Source organism: Oncorhynchus mykiss, chromosome 3 (assembly GCF_057628025.1).
Source record: "Oncorhynchus mykiss isolate SJ-2025 chromosome 3, ASM5762802v1, whole genome shotgun sequence".
Classification (NCBI taxonomy): domain Eukaryota; kingdom Metazoa; phylum Chordata; class Actinopteri; order Salmoniformes; family Salmonidae; genus Oncorhynchus; species Oncorhynchus mykiss.
Genome location: NC_143024.1, coordinates 46,937,205 through 46,961,322, shown reverse-complemented (window position 1 = coordinate 46,961,322; position 24,118 = coordinate 46,937,205). Strand labels below are relative to the sequence as shown.

General features: G+C 42.4%; 1 protein-coding gene across 14 annotated transcripts in view; it reads right to left on the bottom strand.

Annotated features, from left to right (window-relative positions):
- ptprub (protein tyrosine phosphatase receptor type Ub) overlaps positions 1–24,118 on the bottom strand; it is a 361,002-nt gene that overhangs the window by 137,759 nt on the left and 199,125 nt on the right. For all 14 annotated transcript variants that reach the window (XM_090229389.1, XM_090229392.1, XM_090229391.1 and 11 more), the window contains exons 4-7: positions 19,975–20,056; positions 14,725–14,840; positions 8,094–8,268; positions 1–294 (exon numbers count right to left, since the gene is read on the bottom strand). In XM_090229389.1, coding sequence (XP_090085515.1) covers positions 1–294; positions 8,094–8,268; positions 14,725–14,840; positions 19,975–20,056 — 667 coding nt within the window. The remainder of the gene's footprint in view (positions 295–8,093; positions 8,269–14,724; positions 14,841–19,974; positions 20,057–24,118) is intronic.

The window sequence follows — 24,118 nt, the reverse complement described above, 5'->3', positions numbered from 1 at the left end:
CTGCACACTTAGTCCTGCTGATGAGGGGTGGTCCGGGTGGTCCGGTGCCGCCCTCTCCGGGCCGGGTCAGCAACACACTTATGTGATACTCCGTGTCTGGGTCCAGGTGCCACAGCTTGTAGGTGACCATGTTGACCCCATGGACCTCGGACCAAGGTGATTGGCTGGCCCGGTACTCAATCTCCTTCCTGATGATAGGGCCATCTCCCAGGATGGAGTTGGTGTTGAGCTGGATGATCAGATATGTGGAGCCCGCTCGCAGCAGCTGCGGGGGCGCAATAGGGGAGGGGGGAACTGTGGGAAGAAGACAGGGTAGGAGGCTGTGAGGTTATTTAGATGTTATTTTTGCTTCTATACACTGTAGCTGTATCTATGTGACATTTGAGGACTATCTTGGTCAGAAGCGGTTGAACTGCATTCCACTGTCCTTCAAAATACTATGTACTATTGCAAATCAGTCTTATTACAACATGCTTATCAGCTTTTCATACTTTTACTCCATCTACAACCTTCAGGTTTGTTTGAGCCCCCCACCTTTTTTTTGCAGATCAAGGGTTCAAATGGCAGATTGGACACACCTATTAATAGCGCATTAACGAGCCATACATGAACATAGCAGATAACCGCGAGTGAAAAAAAACAGCTGTGCATATGGTCTGAGGAATGTGTATGATCTCAGAATACAAGCTCTCTTAATTGAGCGATGTGTGCCTCCCGCTGGCACCATAATTCATGCAAGAGCTTCACAGAGGAAGTCACCATGATGAAAGAAGAGAACCAAACATCATTCCGAGGACAAGTTGCCAAAGCATGATTCATTTCAGAGGCCACCGTCCGAATGTCACTTACAGCAGACTAACTTAGCCACTGAGCAATTACACAGAAATGTGACTGTGTGAGGGGAAGAAGGGAATGCAGAAAAATGAGGACTAAGAGCGATAGAAAGTTCAGAGTTAGATCTGTGGCTGTGACTAATCCCTGATTCCTGCAGAGGTGCCGGTGTCTGTTATGACTGTCCTCTCAGAGGGCTCTCGTCTCTATTCCTGCCTCATCCCATGGACACTTCCATGGAGCACGTACAAACTGCAAGAAATCATGCAAGCCTCACAAGCCTCTGGAAGCACAGGGAGACAGGCACAGGGAGACACTGTATATTGATGTAAATTCACCTCATCTCACATCAACAAAACTCCCTTACTGTACTATCCCAAGGATTCTTCAATAACTGGCATTATTCATTACTGTTGCATTTCTGTTTTCAGCACCATTTTGTGTTTAGGAACACAAACCCAGCTGACTGTATCAGCTGGAGGTTTGTTAACATAGCTTTCTATTTACTTATGTACTTGCTCAATGATTATTACTTTTCCGAGATCCCTGAAAATGAGTTTATCGAAACATGACAACTGATATGATACATCTTAGCCAAAAACACCTCAGGGGTGAAACTCCACAAAATGTGTTCTACATTGCAGGGACAGAACACTGTCCTCCATGGGCCTCTTTGCAACTGACATGATTACTTTGTGCATGTAATCTATGGGCCAAATGGGGAGCACTTGTGGGATCTGAAATTAGTTGATCAAGCTAATTAAAAGGCTGATTACCCTCTCGTTAGCGGGGGCAGTGGGGGAGGACTGTTTATAAAAGCCTTGTTAAGAGGCACGCACTGCAGTCCCTGTGAAATACAACACAGCGTATGAGTTATGGCCCTGTTGCAGAACGGCTATGCATCAGTTCTCAGGAGTCAGGACAGAACACGCCATGCCAAAAATAACCCACATATTCTGAATTTAAAAAAGCTTCGGCAACAACCATGTCACTACTATAATGCTACTAACAATTCTAGAGCTGAGAATTCTTTGTACAGTTTTCTATGGAGCTGAGCACATTACTTGGAGATTGTATGGCCCTCTGTCTGTGAATTGATTGAGGCTGTTGCTTACTGGCAGACATCGTGTGAGCTCAGTGCTGGTCTGGCAAGGGGCTGTGCTCTTATCCACCAAATGGTCCGTATCACTAAATCCATGCTGCCACATCTAGCAATTGATTAGATTGGTGCTACTTCACAAACCCCCCCCGTTACTTATTCTCACTCCCCCTCCTCTCCTTTTTCTTACTCTCTCTCTCTCTCCTCTTTCCCTCCCTCTACCACCTCTCCCTACTTTCAAGGCCTGTTTCAAGAAGTGATGATGCAAAGGATATAAAGCACTAGAGGAGATGAGTAGAATAGGACTTCTCCATGTCCTTATTTCCCTCTCCATCTCATTCCTCTGGTTTAGGGATTAGGGCCTGGCGTGGCATCAAACCCTCCTATTGAGCTGTGTCATCAAAGAGCTGTCAGAGCAGTGTCAGGCTCTAGGGTTAGAGTGAGTAATGGGACTGAGGTTGGGCCATCTGCAGAGAATGATATGAAGGGGCAGAGATATTGGATCAACATTGGTGTCCAATAGATCAGCTCTCCAACACTGCTCTACTGATCAGCCTGGAACAGTATTATTATTATTTACCTTTATGTCAACAGGGAAGTCATATTGAGACTAAAGTCACTTTGACAAATGAGCCCTGCACAATACAAAAACAAGCACATATAGTACATCAGGCAAACATAAATATAGACAATATACACATGGCTGCAGGTAGCCTAGTGGATAGTGTTGGGCCAGCAACCGAAAGGTTGCTGGATTGAATCCCCGAGCTCACAAGGTAAAATTATGTCGTTCTGCCCCTGAGCAAAGCAGCTAAAGACGGCTGCTAGAATCTGAACTAGAACCAAAATATTTGATCATATTACTCCAGTGCTAGCCTCTCTATACTGGCTTCCTGTTAAGGCAAGGGCTAATTTCAAGGTTTTACTGCTAACCTACAAAGCATTACATGGGCTTGCTCCTACCGATCTTTCCGATTTGGTCCTGCGTACATACCTACACGTTAGCTACGGTCACAAGACGCAGGCCTCCTAATTGGCCCTAGAATTTCTAAGCAAACAGCTTGAGGCAGGGCTTTCTCCTATAGAGCTCCATTTTTATGGAATTGTATGCCTACCCATGTGAGAGACGCAGACTCGGTCTCAACCTTTAAGTCTTTATGAAGACTCATCTCTTCAGTAGGTCCTATGGTTGAGTGTAGTCTGGCCCAGGAGTGTGAAGGTGAACGGAAAGGCACTGGAGCAACGAACCGTCCTTGCTGTCTCTGCCTGCCCGGTTCCCCTCTATCCACTGGGATTCTCTGCCTCTAACCCTGTGACAGGGGCTGAGTCACTGGCGTACTGTTGCTCTTCCATGCCGTCCCTAGGAGGGGTGCATCACTTGAGTGGGTTGAGTCACTGACATGATTTCCCTGTCTGGGTTGGCGCCCCCTTGGGTTGTGCCATGGCGGAGATCTTTGCAGGCTGATATCCCTCTAGTGGTGGGGGGGGGGGGGGGGGGGGCTGTGCTTTGGCAAAGTGGGTGGGGTTATATCCTGCCATTTTGGCAAAGTGGGTGGGGTATTGTCGGATGGGGCCACAGTGTCTCCCGACCCCTCCTGTCTCAGCCTCCAGTATTTATGCTGCAGAAGTTTATGTGTCGGGGGGCTAGAGTCAGTCTGTTATATCTGGAGTATTTCTCCTGTCTTATCCCGTGTCCTGTGTGAATTTAAGTATGCTCTCTCTAATTCTCCCTCTTTCTGTCTGTCTGTCTGTCTGTCTGTCTGTCTGTCTTTCTTTTTCTCTCTCGGAGGAGGACCTGAGCCCTAGGACCATGCCTTAGGACTACCTAGCCTGATGACTCCTTGGTGTCCCCAGTCCGCCTGGCTGTGTTGCTGCTCCAGTTTCAACTGTTCTGTCTGCGGCTATGGAACCCTGACCTGTTCACCGGACGTGCTACCTGTCCCAGACCTGCTGTTTTCAACTCTCTAGAGACAGCAGGAGCGGTAGAGACACTCTGAACGATCGGCTATGAAAAGTCAACTGACATTTACTCCTGAGGTGCTGACCTGTCGCACCCTCGACAACCACTGTGACTATTATTATTTGACCCTGCTGGTCACCTATGAACATTTGAACATCTTGGCCATGTTCTGTTATAATCTCCACCCGGCACAGCCAGAAGAAGACTGGCCACCCCTCATTCTGGGTTCTGGGCTTTCTATGGAGTTATTCCTAGCCACCATGCTTCTACACCTGCATTGCTTGGGGTTTTAGGCTGGGTTTCTGTACATCACTTTGTGACATCAGCTGATGTAAGGGCTTTATAAATAAATTTGATTGATTTGACTGAGTTAACCCACTGTTTCCACTGAGTTAACCCACTGTTGTATGTGACAATAAAACATATTTAGCTTTTATTTATAGTGTCCATATACATATTTGGAGTAACAATTATTGTATTCAAAGGATGTGCTTTGCTTACGATAGCGCATGCATCATAGTCTATATCAGTGGTTCCGAAACGTTTTATAGTCCCGTACCCCTTCAAACATTAAACCTCCAGCTGCGTACCCCCTCTAGCACCAGGGTCAGTGCACTCTAAAATGTTGTTTTTTGCCATCACTGTAAGCCTGCCACACAAACACTATACAATACATTTATTAACATGAGAACGAGTGTGAGTTTGTCACAACCTTGCTCGTGGGAAGTGACAAAGAGCTCTTATAGGACCAGGGTACAAATAATAATATAATAATAATAATAATAATAATCAATAATTTAGCTTTTTGTTAACTATCTTACATATAAAACCGTATTTGTTAATTCAAAATTGTGAATAACTCACCACAGGTTAATGAGAAGGGTATGCTTGAAAGGAAGCACAACTCTGCAAAGTTGGGTTGTATTGGAGAGAGTTTCAGTCTTAAATAATTTTCCGCACACAGTCTGTGCCTGTATTTAGTTGTCATGCTAGTGAGGGCCAAGAATCCACTCTCACATAGGTGCTTGCAAAGGGCATCAGTGTCTTAACAGCGCGATTTGCCAAGGCAGGATACTCTGTGCGCAGCCCAATCCAGAAATCTGGCAGTGGCTTCTGATTAAATTCAATCTTCACAGAACCGACAGTTGCAATTTCAATGAGGCTCTCTTGTTCAGATATCGGTAAGTGGACTGGAGGCAGGGCATGAAAGGGATAATTAATCCAGTTGTTTGTGTCATCCGTTTCGGTAAAGTATCTGCGTATTAGCGCACCCAACTCACTCGCTATATCACATTTGCCATTGTCCGTAAGCTTGAGTTCATTTGCATACAAACAAATCATACAATGATGGAAATACCTGTGTGTTGTCCTTGTTAATACAGAGACAGAGAAGAGAACCAACTTCGTAATCATAGCCTCAATTTACAGTGGGGCAAAAAAGTATTTAGCTAGCCACCAATTGTGCAAGTTCTCCCACTTAAAAAGATGAGAGGCCTGTAATTTTCATCATAGGTACACTTCAACTATGACAGACAAAAAATACTTATTTTCCACCATAATTTGCAAACAAATTCATTAAAAATCCTACAATGTGATTTTCTGGATTTTTTTTCTCATTTTGAAGTGTACCTATGATGAAAATTACAGGCCTCTCTCATCTTTTTAAGTGGGAGAACTTGCACAATTGGTGGCTGACTAAATACTTTTTTGCCCCACTGTATGTCCTGCACATTGAATATAGTTGTGGAGAGTCCCTGTAATCCTAGATTCAGATAATTCAGGTGAGAAAAAACATCACCCAGATAAGCCAGTCGTGTGAGAAACTCCTCATCATGCAAGTGGACAGACAAGTGAAAATTATGGTCAGTAAAGAAAGCTTTAAGCTCGTCTCTTCAAAAAAATGTGTCAATACTTTGCCCCTTGATAAAAGCGTTACATGATTGCTGTCCATGTCATTGTATAGTGCAGAAATAAACAGGTTCAAAATCATATAAAATTGTATTTGTCACCAACCAGCTGTATGTTGATATTGTCGTTGCTCAGCCACGATTCGGTGAAATATAAGATATTACAATTTTTAATGTCCCGTTGGTAGGATATACCTGCTTTCAGTTTGTCCCATTTATTTTCAAGCGATTGAACGTGTGCTAGCAGAACGGAAGGCAAGGGTAGATTAGCCCCTTGTCGCCTGATCCTCACAAGGCATCCTTATCTCTTTCCACGAATCCTATGTTCCCTTACCAGTGAATCACAGGGATCTGGGCTTGGTCGGGTGTCCGTAGTATACACCTCCCGTCTGACTCATTGAAGAAGAACTCCTCAACCGAGTTCAGATGTCCAGCAGCTCTTTTTGGTCATAAGAGACGGTAGCAGCAACATTATGTACAAAACAAGTTAAGAACAACGCAAAAAAATATAAAAAATAGCATGGGTGGTTAAGAACTGATAAGACAGCAGCCCTACCCTCCGGCGCCATCTTCACCTTGCTTTAACAAAGTTAAGCATTTTCACTGTAAGTGTCCAAAACGTCTTTCAAGCTCGCAGGCATTCCCTTGCAGCAAGAGCCTCTCAGTGGATACTGCAGTGTACCTAAGTGGCGTTGGAAGCAACTGCTTGCACTATGTCTCCCTGTCATGACTTTTGTGCCATCAGTACAGATACCAACACCTCTTGACCATCAAAGTCCATTTGATGTCACAAAGCTGTCCAGTACTTTAAAAATATCCTCTCCTGTTGTCCTGGTTTCCAGTGGTTTACAGAAGAGGATATCTTCCTTAATTGAACCCCCATAAACGCAACAGACATTTGCCAGGAGCTGTGCCAGGCCCGCCACATCTGTTGACTCATCCAGCTTTAACTGATAAAATTCACTGGCTTGTATGCGAAGCAGTAATTGTTTAAAAACATCTCTTACCAAGTCACTGATGAGTGTCGTGAAACAGTGTTGTTTGATGAATGCATTGTCTGTATAGTTTTCTTGTCCTTTTCCCTCAGCATTGTCCCAGCTATATCCACGGCAGAAAGAATAATTAAGTCCTCCACAATAGCATGGGGGCTTGCCGATCCTAGTCACTCAGTAGCTCACCACATAAGACACTTCCAGCCCCTTCTTATTAATGGTATCTGTTGCTTTTATACATGACTTACTGTCTTAATTCTCACTCAAAAAACTCCTGTGGCTTATTTTTCTAATTGGCATGTTTTGTTTCTAAATGTCTGCGCAAGAGTTTCATCGAGTTGTGAGAGTACTTTTGCACATATAACACACTGTGGCTGAGGAAAGGCACTACTCCCAATATAAGTGAACACCAAATCAATGTAGTTCTCATCATATTTACACTTCTTTGATGGTCCAACGTCCCGGTCTGTTTGATGCTTTCCCGGGTAAGGGGGCAGTAGCTCTTCGGCTGCATCAGATTCACAACTGTCAGTGTCCATGCTAGCTGGGCAAACAATAAATGTAGAATTACTGATGCTAGCACTGGATGTGCTCATGGAAGCAGAACAACTTGTGTTGTCGACAGGTGCAGGTGTAGTACTGCTGGTATGTGTCTATGGACACAGGCCTTACTTTTTTTAACCATTTATCAATTTTCGAGCAAACGGAATGAGCAGCAGCTACATTTGCCTACATACGGACTGTTAATGGAATTCCCGCGAGAGAGTAACGGTTAATGTGATTGGATGTTACTTATTTGACTAGGCTACCTGTATTTGTTATTTTGCTGAACACTAGATGGTTTAATTTTATTTTTGGTAGTGAAACGAGGCTACTCAGGTGAGAAAAAAAACATAAAAAAGTATAGCCCATTGGAAAATATAAATGGACTGTTTTAAAATGTAAAAAAAAAGATATAGATATAAAAAAATTAAATTAATTTTCTATGTGAATCACATTTTTATTTGGCGTACCCCCGACCACATTCCACATACCCCAGTTTGGGAATACCTGGTCTATATGATAATATCAATCAAGCACTTAAATGTGTTGATTTAATTATACCACAGCTGAGAAGTGTGTGGGATGTGTAAATTTATGACAGATTATGTAAATGTTCATTTTCAACATTTACTGCTTTTGCTAACACAAAGTAACATAACTAAATCAGCTTTATTCAGTTCACCTTTGGTTCATAGACCTAGAGTACAGGATCTTGAGAGATCCTAGCCTAGACCCCACTGACTGACGGCAAGCGAATTTACCTTTGACGATGAGCTCAGCGAAGTTGGAGACCCCAGAGCCCCTGGAGGACTGGGTGACACATCGGTACAAGTCCTGGTCGTTGCGCTGCACACTGTCCACCTGGAATGATGCCACAAAGCGCCGGTGACTCAGGTGCTTGACCAAGGCTGTAGCTATCACGTCCCCACTGTGCCTCTGGAGAGAGGGGACAGAAAAAACAGGATGGGTCAGACATAAACAAGCACACTCACAAACACATTCTTGCACACAGACACACAGCTGCAAATGTAACAGTATTACTTCCATTTACCGCCTTGCCCCAACCTGGGCTTGAATCACATCAACAACTGCCTCCCATGAAGCATCGTTACCTATCGCGCCACAAAAGCCACAGCCTTTGCAGAGCAAAGGAAACAACTACTTCAAGGTCTCAGAGCGAGTGATGTCACCAATTGAAACACTACTAGCACGCACCGCTAACTAACTAGCCATTTCACACCGGTTACACTCACCCCCCTTTGACAACCTTCTCCACAGAACCCCAGCAGCTGGGCAGAGCCCAACTGAGTGATCCAATGTAAGAGTATTGCTTCCGTCCCTCTCCTTGCCCCAACCTGGACTTTTACCAGGGACTCTCTGAACACTTTAACAACTGCCTCCCACGAACCATCGTTTCCTATTGCTCCACAAAAGTCTGTGGCCTTTGCAGTGTAAGGGTAGTGCTGTAGCAGTCATGACATTTAGTCAGCCGGTTATTTTCATGTAAATAACTGCATCTCAAGGCCTCGACGCATACAAGCAGCATACAAGCCACTGGTGTGCTCCTTTGGAACGTCTACATTTTAAAAAGTCTAATACATCCATTAAATATACACTATCACAATAAATCCATCATTTATTTTTTGGCAGCTCTAAAGACAACCTTATGATATGAAGAAAATATATTTTTGCACCATGCCATAGGCAGTAGGCTAATTCATTTAGGAGACAAGATAGTCCTGTTTCATTATTTTATATAACATGATTTTCTAGTAAGAAGGATATAATTCCCATTTCAGAGCGAGTGCGCATAGGAAGTGGCTATATTGAGCGTAAAAGTAACCATTTGAACCAGGTTCTATACGCTAGACTTATTTGGCAACTTTAGTTGTGAATGATACAAACCTTAGAATGTCTTAGAAATCAAAACATACAGGATATGGGCTGCATGATGCTACTATAGGCTATTGTGATCTGTTCCTTCCCTCGGGCTGCTCAAACGTGTGCACGCTGTCCTCTCATCAAGTGATCACCCATCAGACTATTCTAACACTTTGCCAGTTGGTCAGCGCATGCTCGGAGTACACATCCTGCTAATCCGTCTGGCCCAGCGGCCTTGTGAATGTTGACCCGCCACATCGGCTGTGGTCTTACTCACACCGGCTAAAATTTGTTTCTATTGAAAATGGCTCATTATCAAATGGGCGGGAACAGGGCCAGGAGTAAAAATACATGTCATCCGTATGCACTCAAATAGAGAATGGAGGTGTGTTGTCACAGTTCGTTTTTCAATCATGCCAGGTAAGTTACTACTCTGGTTTTATAGTAGAGCACGTGCTTAATATGAGCAGCTGAGGAATAAATACAGTAGCATCTGGGATCCTCCTCTTTTTAAGGGCAACCATCAAAACTTTCAAATGGGATTGAATATAGAAATGTCTGGGTTTATACAATGAACAAAACTATAAACGCAACATGTTGGTCCCATGTTTCATGAGCTGAAATAAAAATCCATGAAATGTTCCTAAATACACAAAAAGCTTATTTTCTCAAATGTTTTGCACAAATGTGTTCACATCCCTGTTTGTGTGCACTTCTCCTTTGCCAAGATAATCCATCCACCTGACAGGTATGGCATATCAAGAAGCTGATTAAACAGCACGATCATTACACAGGTGAACCTTGGGTTGGGGACAATAAAAGTCACTCTAAAACGTGCAGTTTTGTCACACAACACAATGCCAGAGATGTCTCAAGTTTTGAGGAATTCGCATGCTGTCTGCAGGAATGTCCACCAGAGCTGTTGTCGTTTTAGAATTTGGCAGTACGTCCAACTAGCCTCACAACCGCAGACCATGTGTAACCATGCCAGCCCAGGACATCCGCATCCGGCTTCTTCACCTTTGGGATTGTCGGAGACCAGCCACCTGGTCAGTTGATGAATCTTGGGGTTTGCGCAACCAAATAATTTCTGCACAAATTGTCAGAAACCGTCTCAGGGAAGCTCATCTGGGTGCTCATTGTCCTCAGGATCTTTACCTGACTGCAGTTCGGCGTCATAATTGACTTCAGTGGGCAAATGCTCACCCTTGATGGCAACTGGCACGCAGGAAAAGTGTGCTTTTCATGGTTTCAAATGTACTGGGCAGATAGCAAAGCATACCCAAGTTTGCTGATGTCAACATTGTGAACAGAGTGCCCCATGGTGGCGTTTGGGTTAAGCTATGGACAACAAACATAAGCCATGGACAACGAACACAATTGTATCTTACCTATGGCAATTTGAATACACAGAGATACCGTGATGAGATCCTTAGGCCCATTGTCGTGCCATTCATCCGCCGCCATCACCTCATGTTTCAGCATGATAATACACGGCCACATGTCGCAAGGATCTGTACGCAATTCCTGGAAACTGAAAATGTCCCAGTTCTTCCATGGCCTGCATACTCACCAGACATGTCACCCATTGAGCATGTATGGGTATGCTCTGGATCGACGTGTACAACAGCGTGTTCTAGTTCCCACCAATATCCAGCAACTTCGCACAGCCATTGAAGAGGAGTGGGACAACATTCCACAGTTCACAATCAACAGCCTGATAAACTCTATGCAACTCTATAAGGAGATGTGTTGCGCTGCATGAGGCAAATGATGGTCACACCAGATACTGACTGGTTTTCTGATCCACACCCCTACCTTTTTTTTATGTATAGGTGACCAAGAGATGCATATCTGTATTCCCAGTCATGTGAAATCCATAGATTAGGGCCTAATGAATTTATTTCAATTGACAGATGTCCTTATATGAACTGTAGCTCAGTAAAATCTTTGAAATTGTTGCATGTTGAGAATATATTTTTGTTCAGTATAATAACACTTATTTCACTCCCCGCACCGTTTGAGGAGCACGCAGCCTTGCTGCGCAACAGGTGATATTCCACCGAAACTCAGTATGCCATGGGCTCTCCAACACACTGTTTTCACAACAAAACATATTTTATTACATTCTTGACAGCCCCTCTCTTTGTGCTTTCTAGAAAGTAGAGAGAGGAGATGGAAATGCACAGTGATGAGATATTATGTATCTAAAGGTAATGGATCAGCCTATTAATTATCAAATATATTTTTTAAAAATTGCCTAATATTTGTCACGTCTCTCGTCCAAAGGCATGGACCAAAGTGCAGGGTGGTAAGTTTTCAAGATTTTTATTTATCAAAACACTCAAACAAAAATAACAAAGTGAAAGACGACCAGTTCTGTAAAGCAAATGAACTATACAGAAAACAACTACCCACAAAACACAGGTGGGGAAAAGGCTACCTAAGTATGATTCCCAATCTGAGACAATGATAGACAGCTGCCTCTGATTGGGAACCACACTCGGCCAAAAACAAAGAAATAGAAAACAGAAATAAAGAAACTAGAATGCCCACCCTGACCTAACCAAAATAGAGAATAAAGGCCTCTATGGCCAGGGCGTGACAAAAGCCTCTATGGCCAGGGCGTGACAATACTATACAATACTTATATTCTCGTTTGGAGCGTAGCATAAGGTAACCAGTCCATCTAGAACGCATAATAATACAGTCCACACTCAAAGACAATTATTATGGAATAACTTACATTTTGGAGTGTAGGCTAGACCAATTATGTTTTTCTGCCGTGCGTAATATGCAGTTGGCTTTTAGGCTATGTTTTGTATAATGGCACAATCATTATTTTAATTCAGGCTTTTTGGGGGGGGGGGGGGGGTATTGGGCTCATACACTAAGTGTATAAAACATTGATCATTCCATGACATATACTGACCAGGTGAATCCAGGTGAAAGCTATGATCCCTTATAAATGTCACCTGTTAAATCCAATTTAATCAGTATAGATGAAGGAGGAGACAGGTTAAAGAAATATTTTTAAGCCTTGAGACAAATGAGACATGGATTGTGTATGTTTGCTATTCAGAGGGTGAATGAACGGGCTAGACAAAATATTTAAGTGCCTTTGAACAGGGTATGGTAGTAGGTGCCAGCCGCACCGATTTGTGTCAAGAACGGCAATGCTGCTTTTGAATGGCAGGGGACATCCCTCTGTGGTAAACATGTACAATTACATTCAGGTATCCTTTAATACAAACAAATGAAATCGTGTCAAGATAATAATGATTATGAGAGCAATGTTGGTTATGAGGGCCATTAGTTAATTCAGCGCAGGTGCCGGTAGTCAGTTAGCATCACCCAGCACTCACACAGTCCTGCAAAACACTACGGAGCCAATACATTTAAATCCACATGAGTAGCTAAAAGTGTATGCCTGGTGGGCTTAATGTTTCACCATGTAGTCACTCTAATGTGTCGTCTGGCAGATGAATAGCATGGGGTAGGCTTTCATGTTTTGGTACAGAGCAAAAGGAAACGAAAGAGAGAAAATGACTCTGACACCAGTGCTCTTCAAAGCCAGAATATACCACGGAGAAGGAGTGGGCGTGACAAAGGTAGAGAGAGAGAGCGCAGGAGAAAAAATAACAAAAACAAAAGAGACTACTGGTGCTGGGAAAGAAAGCTGCAGTAGAGATATTGTTGAATGAAAGGAGGTATCCCACTAAACCCTTCAAGGCATTTCTCACATTGTTCTTTTCCATTATCACCACAAGCATCCTTCAAGCCTATAGTCTCAACAACAGGCCACCTTGAGCCTAACATTAGTCTAACGTGTAGGCCAAGGTATTTTTCAGTGTGTGAAATAGCAGGCTTCCCTATCAACACATTCTTCTCTCTCTTTCTTTTTCATTGAAAAACAACTGGTGAGTAAACAGAATCAGTCTCAGAGAAGACATTGGCCCGGGGTCCTCTGGGAAGCAAGTGGGATGAGCTAGGCCCCTTCTCTGTTCGCTTGGATGACTGGATGTGTGTAAGTCTTTGTGCTGTCCAAAGCCACAGTGGACTTGTCTGTATGTTTGTAAACTCTTGAAAGCCACAGACCACAGAAGCCCCAACTGTCACAAGTAAACACCCAAACTCTGATTAGGGTCAAGCAGTGGCAACCAGTCTGGTTTGGTGGTCATACCAAAAACAAACCAAACCCTCAATCATAGACTTCAGTGTCTACTGCCCTTGGCTTACTTCTTTTATCTATTTAGATGTTTCTCCCTCCACAAAAGGATATTAGGAAAATCAGGTTAATCAAATAAGCCTGAGACGGATTATGTAAACTATCAGGCTGGAGCGAATTACTGAGAAAACTACCAAATTATCTGTTTAGTCTGGCAGGAGTTGGCATGGTGAGACTGGGTCGCAGCTGGTACACACAGCAGATGCAACAATCACATGAAAACAACAAAACAACAGGGAGGGGAAGCAACCTCATCTAAAATGGCAGCCGTGACACCCAGTCATGTATCTCCTCATGCTGTTTGGGGAAGGCAGGCATCGAAGAGCCTTGAGGACTTTTGTTATTGCAAATGTTAGTGCCGTTATGACAGCTCCCTACTGGAGGCATCTGTCCTTGTCCTTGTGATGTTACATAATGGTTTGTTTGATATCATTCTCACTCGGATGTTAAAGGTTTTGTAACGTTGAAGGAAGGACAGGGACGCCTCCACTACTTTGAGGTCTCAAAGTTGAAGACAATGTTGTGCCTTGCGCCTCAAGGCTTGCATGGTGTAATTAACACATACTGTGGTGGTGGTGGTAAGAGTCGTGGATGTGTGGCTGCCTGGTAATTGCTGTGAGAGACAGAGCCTGGAAACAAAAGACTATCACAATGCTCTTTGAAAGCTTCCATCAGGTCTTCATACGTAATGTTTTTAAAACCAATGAATGTTATTCACTCAGACATGCACTGCAGCGGCCTTCCTGACCTTCAGAGGGATGGAATTTGCATGAATAAAGCATACAAGTAGGAAAAAGGGATATTAAAAACAGAGCCCTCTAAAGGAAGAAGGCTGTGAAGAAAGTAGAGCACTGTGAAATCATGAGCAAACTGGATTTTGAAAGGTGCTGGGCTGGAGAGTCTTCAAGGCTGGTGCGTAGCATTAAAACTCCCCCCAATGCTCTGCTGAATTTGAATACAAACACAAGCATGTATATAATTCAAAGACACTGACCCATCGTTTCAAGTTTCCCTCTTTAATGGCATGACTACAAATACACTTAAAGTAGAACTCAAAAGTGCTGGTATTCCCAAAGAGACCTGCATTCAAATAGTATTTGGTTTCTTTGAAATACTTCAGCTGCGCTTGATTGAGCTTGTCTGGCTCAATGGAACCAATTCAATAGCTGAAAATGAACCCAAAAGTGCAAACCCACCTGCCACTCCAGACAGACTCAATCAAACTCTCAAAAGTATTTGAAAGAAAATAAATACTATGGGTGTGCCCCTAAATCCCCACTGACCTCCAGTAGGAACTTCTCAGCTTCCGATGCCCGGCCCGATGCCACACACTGGAAGGTTGCATTCTGCCCAGCGTTGACTTCCTCATCTCCCAGCCGGGAGAAGTGGGGCGCCTTATCTGTTGGAACAGAGTGAGAGAGCAGAAATCAAATGACTGCTGTGCCGTGACAGACAGCTAATCCCAATGTTGGCCAGGCAGACCAACAAAATAAATGCTTTTATTTAAAATACATTTTACGAAGTTATGTGTGGCAAAACACCCCCTTCCTTCAATTTCAGGGTTATGCAGCTATACTAGGGCTCCCGAGTGGCGCATCGGTCTAAGGCACTGCATCTCAGTGTTAGAGGGTTCTATCCCGGACTGTATCACAACTGGCGGTGATCAGGAGTCCCATAGGGTGGGGCAAAATTTCCCCAGCGTCGTCCGGGTTAGGGGAGCGTTTGGCCGGGGTAGGCTGTCATTGTAAAATAAAAATATGTTCTTAACTGACTTGCATAGTTAAATAAAAAATTAAATACTACATTTCATGATTTCTAAAGAGCTGCAGTAAATTATCATCATTCGGACTTTGTTCCAGCTTTATTGCCAGTGTGAGATGTGTGTGAAAGTATGAAAATGTCACCGTTGGCAGCTTTTCACATTATACGACAAAGTAATTCAAACTTGCATGTTAAATTAGATAAAAATCAGAGACTAATTGTCTCCCATTAAGGACCTCACAGCTGGTTGGAGAAGGACTCATTGACATACTGACATATTGCTTGTTCTCTCCCTTTATTGTCCTACAATAAACTCACAAAGAGAAGTCATCCAATACACAACTTAGAAATGAATTGCTGGCGGCTACTATTCTCGACAACCTTTCACTGTGGCGATAAGTTATAACACAGGCATCAACGGAAGTTAAGTGAACATCCTTTAACCAGATCCCCAGACAATTGCGAAATCAGGCTCAAGAACATTGTTGCTGATGAAAGAGCAGCACTCTTCTAATAAGAACCCAGCTTGATGCATCGAGCTCCGCAGTGAGTGTGGGTTCCTCAGCAGCAAACCCACCCAGCTACACTGTGATTAACACTGGAGCTCTCCTGCTCCTCCACAGCTCTATGAGACAGACTTCCCGCAGAGCCTAACCACTGGGTTAGAGCCTCCAGCACAGGCTCTCACAAAACGGAGGACAACCCAACGTAGACAGGATACGTTACTTTAGTGGTGGAGTAGTAGTGAAATCAAAAAGAGGGAGGCGAATGTTTCAATTCCTGCTCTTCCATGTTCAGTGTTTCATTACATTGTTGCTTTCTGGGAGAGAGAGAGAGAATTTGTTGATCTACTTTGTGTAAATAGGCAGGGGGGAGAGGCGGGGATGCCTCTTGCGTTTGTAGTCCACAGGTGGTCAAGTTTCCCATGGACGAGTCCCCCGTCTAAGGTTAATTCATAATTAATCGTAGCTATGAGCCAGCATAAACAAACACAAAAATGAATGTGATAAAACTGGGCCTTCTGTTAACTGAAAAACTTGGTAGTATAAATGTGTCAGATCACATCCCGGGGACTCTTTACCATGATAAATATTTAATTTGACTGCAACACTGGTTTCAGAGTCAAAGACTAGGACTATGGAGACTACAACAGAAATGTCAAGCGTGCTTAGCAGTTTCAACCAGAATTTGCAAGAAGGAAGGAGCTTGGTGGCTTTTCTTCTTTTTTTTCTCTCCGCTTTTGTCTCCTTTCCTTATGACAAATGGTGCAGGCTGGCCGTGTGCCACCATAGACAGTCTAAATTATTTAATGGTAGCACTGGGGGTGCGGGGTGTAGAAGATACCATCTGCTCTCCATGGGAAACGCGGGGAACCACTGGGTGGCTAGGCAGAGACACAGTCAGCATCTCTGATTGAAATCCCTTCCGGTCTCCATGGCACATGGTGTCTATAAAACGATACAGTAGAAACTATACTGAACAAAAATATAAACGCAACATGTAAAGTGTTAGTAATGTTTTTCATGAGCTAAAATAAAAGTTCCCAGAAATGTTCCATATGCACAAAAAGCTTTTCTCTAAAATGTTTGTTTGTTTACATCCCTGTTAGTGAGCATTTCTCCCTTACCAAGATAATCCATCCACCTGACAGGTGTGACATATCAAGAAGCTGATTAACAGCATGATCATTACACAGGTGAACCTTGTGCTGTGGACAATAAAAGGCACTCTAAAATGTGCAGTACCACAAGTTTTGAGGGAGCGTGCAATTGGCATGCTGACTGTAGGAATGTCCAACAGAGCTGGTGCTAGAGAATTGAATGTTCATTTCTCTACCATAAGCCGCCTCCAACATCATTTTAGAGAATTACAATCAACCAGCCTCACAACCGCAGACCAAGTGTAACCTCGCCAGCCCAGAACCTCCACATCCGGCTTCTTCACCTGCAGGATCGTCTGAGGAGTGTGGGGGGGGGAAACTAATTCAGATTGGCTTGGCCTATCTCCCCAGTGGGTGGACCTGGCTCCCAAGTGGGTGGGCATGTAACCTCCCAGGCCCACCCATGGCTGCGCCCCTGCCGCAGTCATGTGAAATTCATAGATTAGGGCCTAATGAACTTATTCAATTGCCTTATTTCCTTCTATGAACTGTAACTTTGTTGTGTGTTGCGTTTAAAATGTAGTTCAGTATACAAAAATCCATGCAAAAAAATGATCCTCCAATTACACGGTACCGAAAACCCTCATGACAAGGAAAAGAAAAGCCCAGAGTATAACCTCACCTCAAGCACAAGTCACTTATATCTACAATTGAAGTTGGAAGTGTACATACACTTAGGCTGGAGTCATTCAAACTCGTTTTTCAACCACTCCAAACATGTTTTGTTTACAAACTATAGTTTTGGAAAGTCGGTTAAGACATCTACTTTGTGCATGACAGAAGTCATTTTCCAACAATTGTTTACAGACAGATTATTTCACTTATAATTAACTGTATCACAATTCCAGTGGGTCAGAAGTTTACATACACTAAGTTGACTGTGCTTTTAAACAACTTGGACAATTCCCGAAAATGATGTCATGGCTTTAGAAGCTTCTGATAGGCTAATCGACATAATTTGAGTCAATACGAGGTGTACCTTTGGATGTATTTCAAGGCCTACCTAAACTCAGTGCCTCTTTGCTTGACATCATGGGAAAATCAAAATATATCAGCCAAGACCTCAGAAAAACAATTGCAGACCTCCACAAGTCTGGTTCATCCTTGGGAGTAATTTCCAAACACATGAAGGTACCACGTTCATCTGTACAAACAATAGTACGCAAGTATAAACACCATGGGACCACGCAGCTGTCATACCGCTCAGGAAGGAGACGCGTTCTGTCTCCTAGAAGTGCAAATCAATCCCAGAACAACAGCAAAGGACCTTGTGAAGATGCTGGAGGAAACAAAGTATCTATATCCACAGTAAAATGAGTCCTATATCAACATAACCTGAAAGGCCGCTCAGCAAGGAAGAAGAAACTGCTCCAAAACCGCCATAAAAAAGCCAGACTACGGTTTGCAACTGCACATGGGGACATGGGGACAAAGATCGTTTATGGAGAAATGTCTTCTGGACTGATGAAACAAAAATAGAACTGTTTGGCCATAATGACCATTGTTATGTTTGGAGAAAAAAGGGGGAGGCTTGCAAGTCGAATAACACCATCCCAACAGTGAACGACAGGGGTGGCAGCATCATCTTGTGGGGCTTATTTTCTGCAGGAGGGACTGGTGCACTTCACAAAATAGATGGCATCATGAGGAGGTAAAATTATGTGTATATATTGAAGAAGCATCTCAAGACATCAGTTAGGAAGTTAAAGCTTGGTCGCAAAGTTGTTGAAAAATGGCTTAAGGACAACAGTCAAGGTACTGGAGTGGTCATCACAAAGCCCTGATCTCAAACCTATTGAAAATTTGTGGGCAAAACTGAAAAAGCGTGTGGAGGCCTACAAACCTGACTCAGTTACACCAGCTCTGTCAGGACGAATAGGCCAAAAGTCACCCAACTTATTGTGGGAAGCTTGTGGAAGGCTACAAGAAACATTTGACCCAAGTTAAACAATTTAAAGGCAATGCTACCAAATACGAATTGAGTGTATGTAAACTTCTGACCCACTGGGAATGTGATGAAAGAAATAAAAGCTGAAATAAATCACTCTCTCTACTATTATTCTGACATTTCACATTCTTAAAATAAAGTGGTGATCATAACTGACATAAGACAGGGAATTTTTACTCTGATTAAATATCAGGAATTGTGGAAAACTGAGTTTAAATGTATTTGGCTAAGGTGTATGTAAACTTCCAACTTCAACTGTAACTGGACTAAAGGTGTTAACTGAATTCCAAATGAGTGAGCTGTCAGATCACTTTTGATCAGCAGTATGTAGTGGGGGGCAAACATGTCACAGGGATGGAGAAGCTTTGTCCAGGGTTTAAGCTCAGGTAGTGTTAGCCACTGCCGTTACTGCTGTTCCCATGACTTTTCTACTCCTCTAGGATTGATAGCACACTAAGCCTGTGTTATCCCAGGTACACTGTGCACAAACAGACAGCCTTAACCACTGTATAACAGCAGTGGGAAACCACCTAGTGACAAAAACACCACAAGTCTTCTCCTAGAGGAACAGCTTTTGCAAAATACACATTTTGCCATTTAATTCTAGAAAATGTATCTAAAAAATGGCAACTGCATGGCAACTAATGGATAATATTTTGTTTTGACAGGTAGATATGCTGAGAGCAAGATCTCTTCACAGAGCTACATTTAAAAAAAAAAATACAAACGCAACAATACAATAATCACTGTACATAATACAGTATATAATACAGAGGAGAGAAGAGGTAAAGAGCAGTTTATACCTCTAAGTTCTGCATACTTAGAGGGTTAATTTACTTTGTGGGATAAATCCGAAATAGGTTTCTATCTCTAACCTTGAGTCAGTTGGGCAAATTATGAGTGCTCTTGAGACTAAATCACAGGGGAGTGGCTGGAGCTGAAGAGTGTTTAGGGAAAATGTAATTCACATCAAACCTGGACCCCAATTGCAATCAACCAATGAAAAGGTCAAGCTTCCATTAGCGTTCTCCTCCTCTTTATCATATGGAACTAACTCTCTACATTTCACTCTCTATACAGTATCTGTCTCTACATTTTCTATTTTATACTGCTCCTTAATCCCCAACCACCTCCCTCCTCTTCTACATCAGTGATGGTACTCACAACAGGGATAGGTCAGGAGCATGATGTCATCCATGGCGATGTAGCCTCGCCGCTCCCTGGAAACAGTTGCTTCGATCAGGACCTGGGAAGTAGAATAAAAACAAAAAAGTGAGATAGCTTGGAGTGATAAATCTTGAAACAAATTTGATTGCTGTTATCCTTTATACAATTGAGGCATTTATATCAAATCAAACTGTCCTCCGTCTGAGGCAGAGATCTTAATTATTATCACAAAGCTCTACACAATTGCACAGTTACTGACCCACAAGATAGGTGAGGGAAAAAGAGAGGACCTAAATCTTTAAGAATGGATACAAATTTGACCCTAAATCAAATCAAAATCAAATCAAATGTATTATATTTTTTTCTTTGTATAGCCCTTCGTACAACAGCTGATATCTCAAACCCTAACAATTACAGAGGCATTTATATAAACAGTAACCTGGTTTTCTGTAGTACTATACACTGAGTATTCAAAACATTAGGAACACCATCCCCCCCATGGACTCTAAAAGGTGTCGAAAGCGTTCCACAGGGATGCTGGCCCATGTTGACTCCAATGCTTCCCACAGTTGTGTCAAGTTGGCTGGATGTCCTTTAAGTGGTGGACCATTCTTGATACACACAGGAAACTGTTGAGTGTGAAAAACCCAGCAGCATTGCAGTTCTTGACACAAACCGGTGCGCCTGGAACCTTCTACCATACCCCGTTCAAAGGCACTTAAATCTTTTGTCTTGCTTATTCACACTCTGAAAGGCACACATACACAATCCATGTCTCAATTGTCTCAAGGCTTAAAAATCCTTCTTTAACCTGTCTTTCATAACAGGTGACATCAACAAGGCTTCACAGCTTTCACCTAGATTCACCTGTTCAATCTATGTCATGGAAAGAGCAGGTGTCCTTAACATGTAAGACTTCTAAACGTCCTTCATAAGCACAATGTCTTGAGTAAAATCCAAAATGGAATAATAACAAAACATTGCACGATTGATCATCTTTACACCCTGTTCACCCTGATAGATAAATATGTCCACCAAAATAAGACCAACATTTAGGTTTCCAAAAAGCATTTGATTTTATTTGGCATAAAGGACTGTTCTACAAAGTTATTGAAAGTGGTATAGGGGGTAAAACATATGACGTAATTAAATCAATACTGGCAATACCTGCGGCATGAGAATTGGCAAGAAAAGGACAGAATTCTTTAGCCAGGGGCGGGGCCTTTGCCATGGTTACAAATCTCAGCCTGGCACTTTTCAATATTTACATCAGTGAATTGACCACTATTCTAGAAAATCCCCAGCACCTGGACTCTAAAAGGTGATTCTTCACAGATGACCTGTGCCTGTTGTCACCCACAGCACATGGCCTACAGCAGAGCCTGGACCTGCTAGAGCAGTACTGCCAGATCTGAACCCTAGCAGTAACCCCCAAATAATGATTTTCTAGAGAAGATCCAGATCACAGGGAATTAGACCAAAGTTCTCAATTGGTACAAAATATATGGAGTACTGTACACACTACAATAACGTAGGTTTAAAAATAAACTCAACTGGACACATACAGTGAATGAGGCAGTAAATTAACTGAGAAAGCATGCAGGGCATTCTACGACATTAAAAAACAAATTCAAATTGAAACACCTTTGAAAATTTGTCTCAAATTAATTGAATATGTCATTGAACCAACTGCACTTTATTGCAGCGAGGTGTGGGTTCCCAATTGCAAAACAAGATTTAACTCAACGGGAAAAAACAACCCATTGAAACCCTGAATGCAGAGTTCTGTAAGATTGCTCAGATGTCCAGAGGAAAACTGCAAACAATGCACGCAGGGGAGAATTAGGCCAATATCCACTAATAATAAAAATTACTTTTACCAAGCCCTGCTGAGCAAAGAAAAGAGTCACCTCATCTGGCTGATCCTGAGCTCACAGACCTGTTCTGCTAACACCACAGTTCCAGAATATCCAATCAGAATACACAAAAATGATAACACAGTCAAAACAAAACTACATTACCTATTGGGAAACACAAACACAAAGCAAAATGCCAAGCTATCTGACCCTAAATTGACAGTACACCATGGAAAACTATTTGACCATGGTTACTGATCAAAACCTTAGAAAAGCCTTGACAATGTTCAGGCTCTGTGAGCACAGCCTTGCAATTGAAAAAGGGTAGACAAAGCAAAACCTGGCATTTCACAACAAAAAGTTTAAAAAAAATACAAAACAATGAAATGTCATTTTACAAATTTGAAACCATTATTCAAGGTTCCAAAGACATCTTTGATGAGAATAGGATACCCATTGGGGGAGGAAGCAGAGAGCTGTGGGTTGGCAGTGCACAAAATTGCTGCCTGATTTTATTTGTTATTTGTTATTTATTTAACCTTTATTTAACCTTTATTTAACTAGGCAAGTCAGTCAATGACAGCCTACTGGGTGTGCCTTGTTCAGGGGCAGAACAACAGATTTTTACCTTGTCAGCTCTGGGATTCAATCCAGCAACCTTTCTGTTTCTGGCCCAACGCTCTAACCACTAGGCTACCTGCCGCTCCAATTAAGATGATCTGTGTCTGAGAGCCCTGCACATGTCCTCTATGCCACTGTTATTGTCAAATGTATGGTTCTTTTTATACTTAATTATTGTTGTTTCTGATTATCCTGTTGATAATCCTGATTATTATTATTATTGTAATGACATTAATACTGTAAATGAATCGCTTAATTTCCAATATGTACATTGTGTCCTTATGGCATTAAAGCAATTTGAATTGAAGAGAGAGAGAGAGGAAAAGAGGAATAGATGGATACGTTCTATAGTTCTCTACAAGCCCCTGAGGTCTTGGGGAAATAATGGCATTATCGGGAGGCACAATGTGCTGCCGGACACAGGACCCATTCAGGATTCTAGACAGAGGCAGCTCTAAAGATATAACAGCAGATAATACAGCAAACAAAGGGTCATGTGGCTATGGGGACAGGTGGCTTCCGTACCCAATCCTGTGGTAGAATAAGGTGGAGGTCTGTGGGCGCCAGTGACATCCAATCAATATCAAATCACCGCCCGCCAGTAATAGTCAGACAGTTATTAGACACGGCAGCAAGGTTTGTTTTCCCAGCATCGAGGGCAGCCTGCCCACACATATGATCGAAGTGCAGCCCTGACGTATTGTTTGTCAAAATGCCCGAGCCACTCTACTGTAATGTGCAAGTACTTAAACAGGGAGTCAAATTGAGATAAAACTATTTTACAAGAGGGCCTTGTATAGGTTTACAAATAAAGATAGCTGGGAAATCGAAACATATCCCAGATCAGACAAGAAACAAATCAAATCAAATGTTATTTATATATATATAAATATATATATATATAAATATATATATAAATACATATATATAAATATAAATATAAATATAAATATATATATATAAATATATATATATTTTTAAAAATATATATATATATATATATATATACATACAGTGCCTTGCGAAAGTATTCGGCCCCCTTGAACTTTGCGACCTTTTGCCACATTTCAGGCTTCAAACATAAAGATATAAAACTGTATTTTTTTGTGAAGAATCAACAACAAGTGGGACACAATCATGAAGTGGAACGACATTTATTGGATATTTCAAACTTTTTTAACAAATCAAAAACTGAAAGATTGGGCGTGCAAAATTATTCAGCCCCTTTTCTTTCAGTGCAGCAAACTCTCTCCAGAAGTTCAGTGAGGATCTCTGAATGATCCAATGTTGACCTAAATGACTAATGATGAAAAATACAATCCACCTGTGTGTAATCAAGTCTCCGTATAAATACACCTGCACTGTGATAGTCTCAGAGGTCCGTTAAAAGCGCAGAGAGCATCATGAAGAACAAGGAACACACCAGGCAGGTCCGAGATACTGTTGTGAAGAAGTTTAAAGCCGGATTTGGATACAAAAAGATTTCCCAAGCTTTAAACATCCCAAGGAGCACTGTGCAAGCGATAATATTGAAATGGAAGGAGTATCAGACCACTGCAAATCTACCAAGACCTGGCCGTCCCTCTAAACTTTCAGCTCATACAAGGAGAAGACTGATCAGAGATGCAGCCAAGAGGCCCAAGATCACTCTGGATGAACTGCAG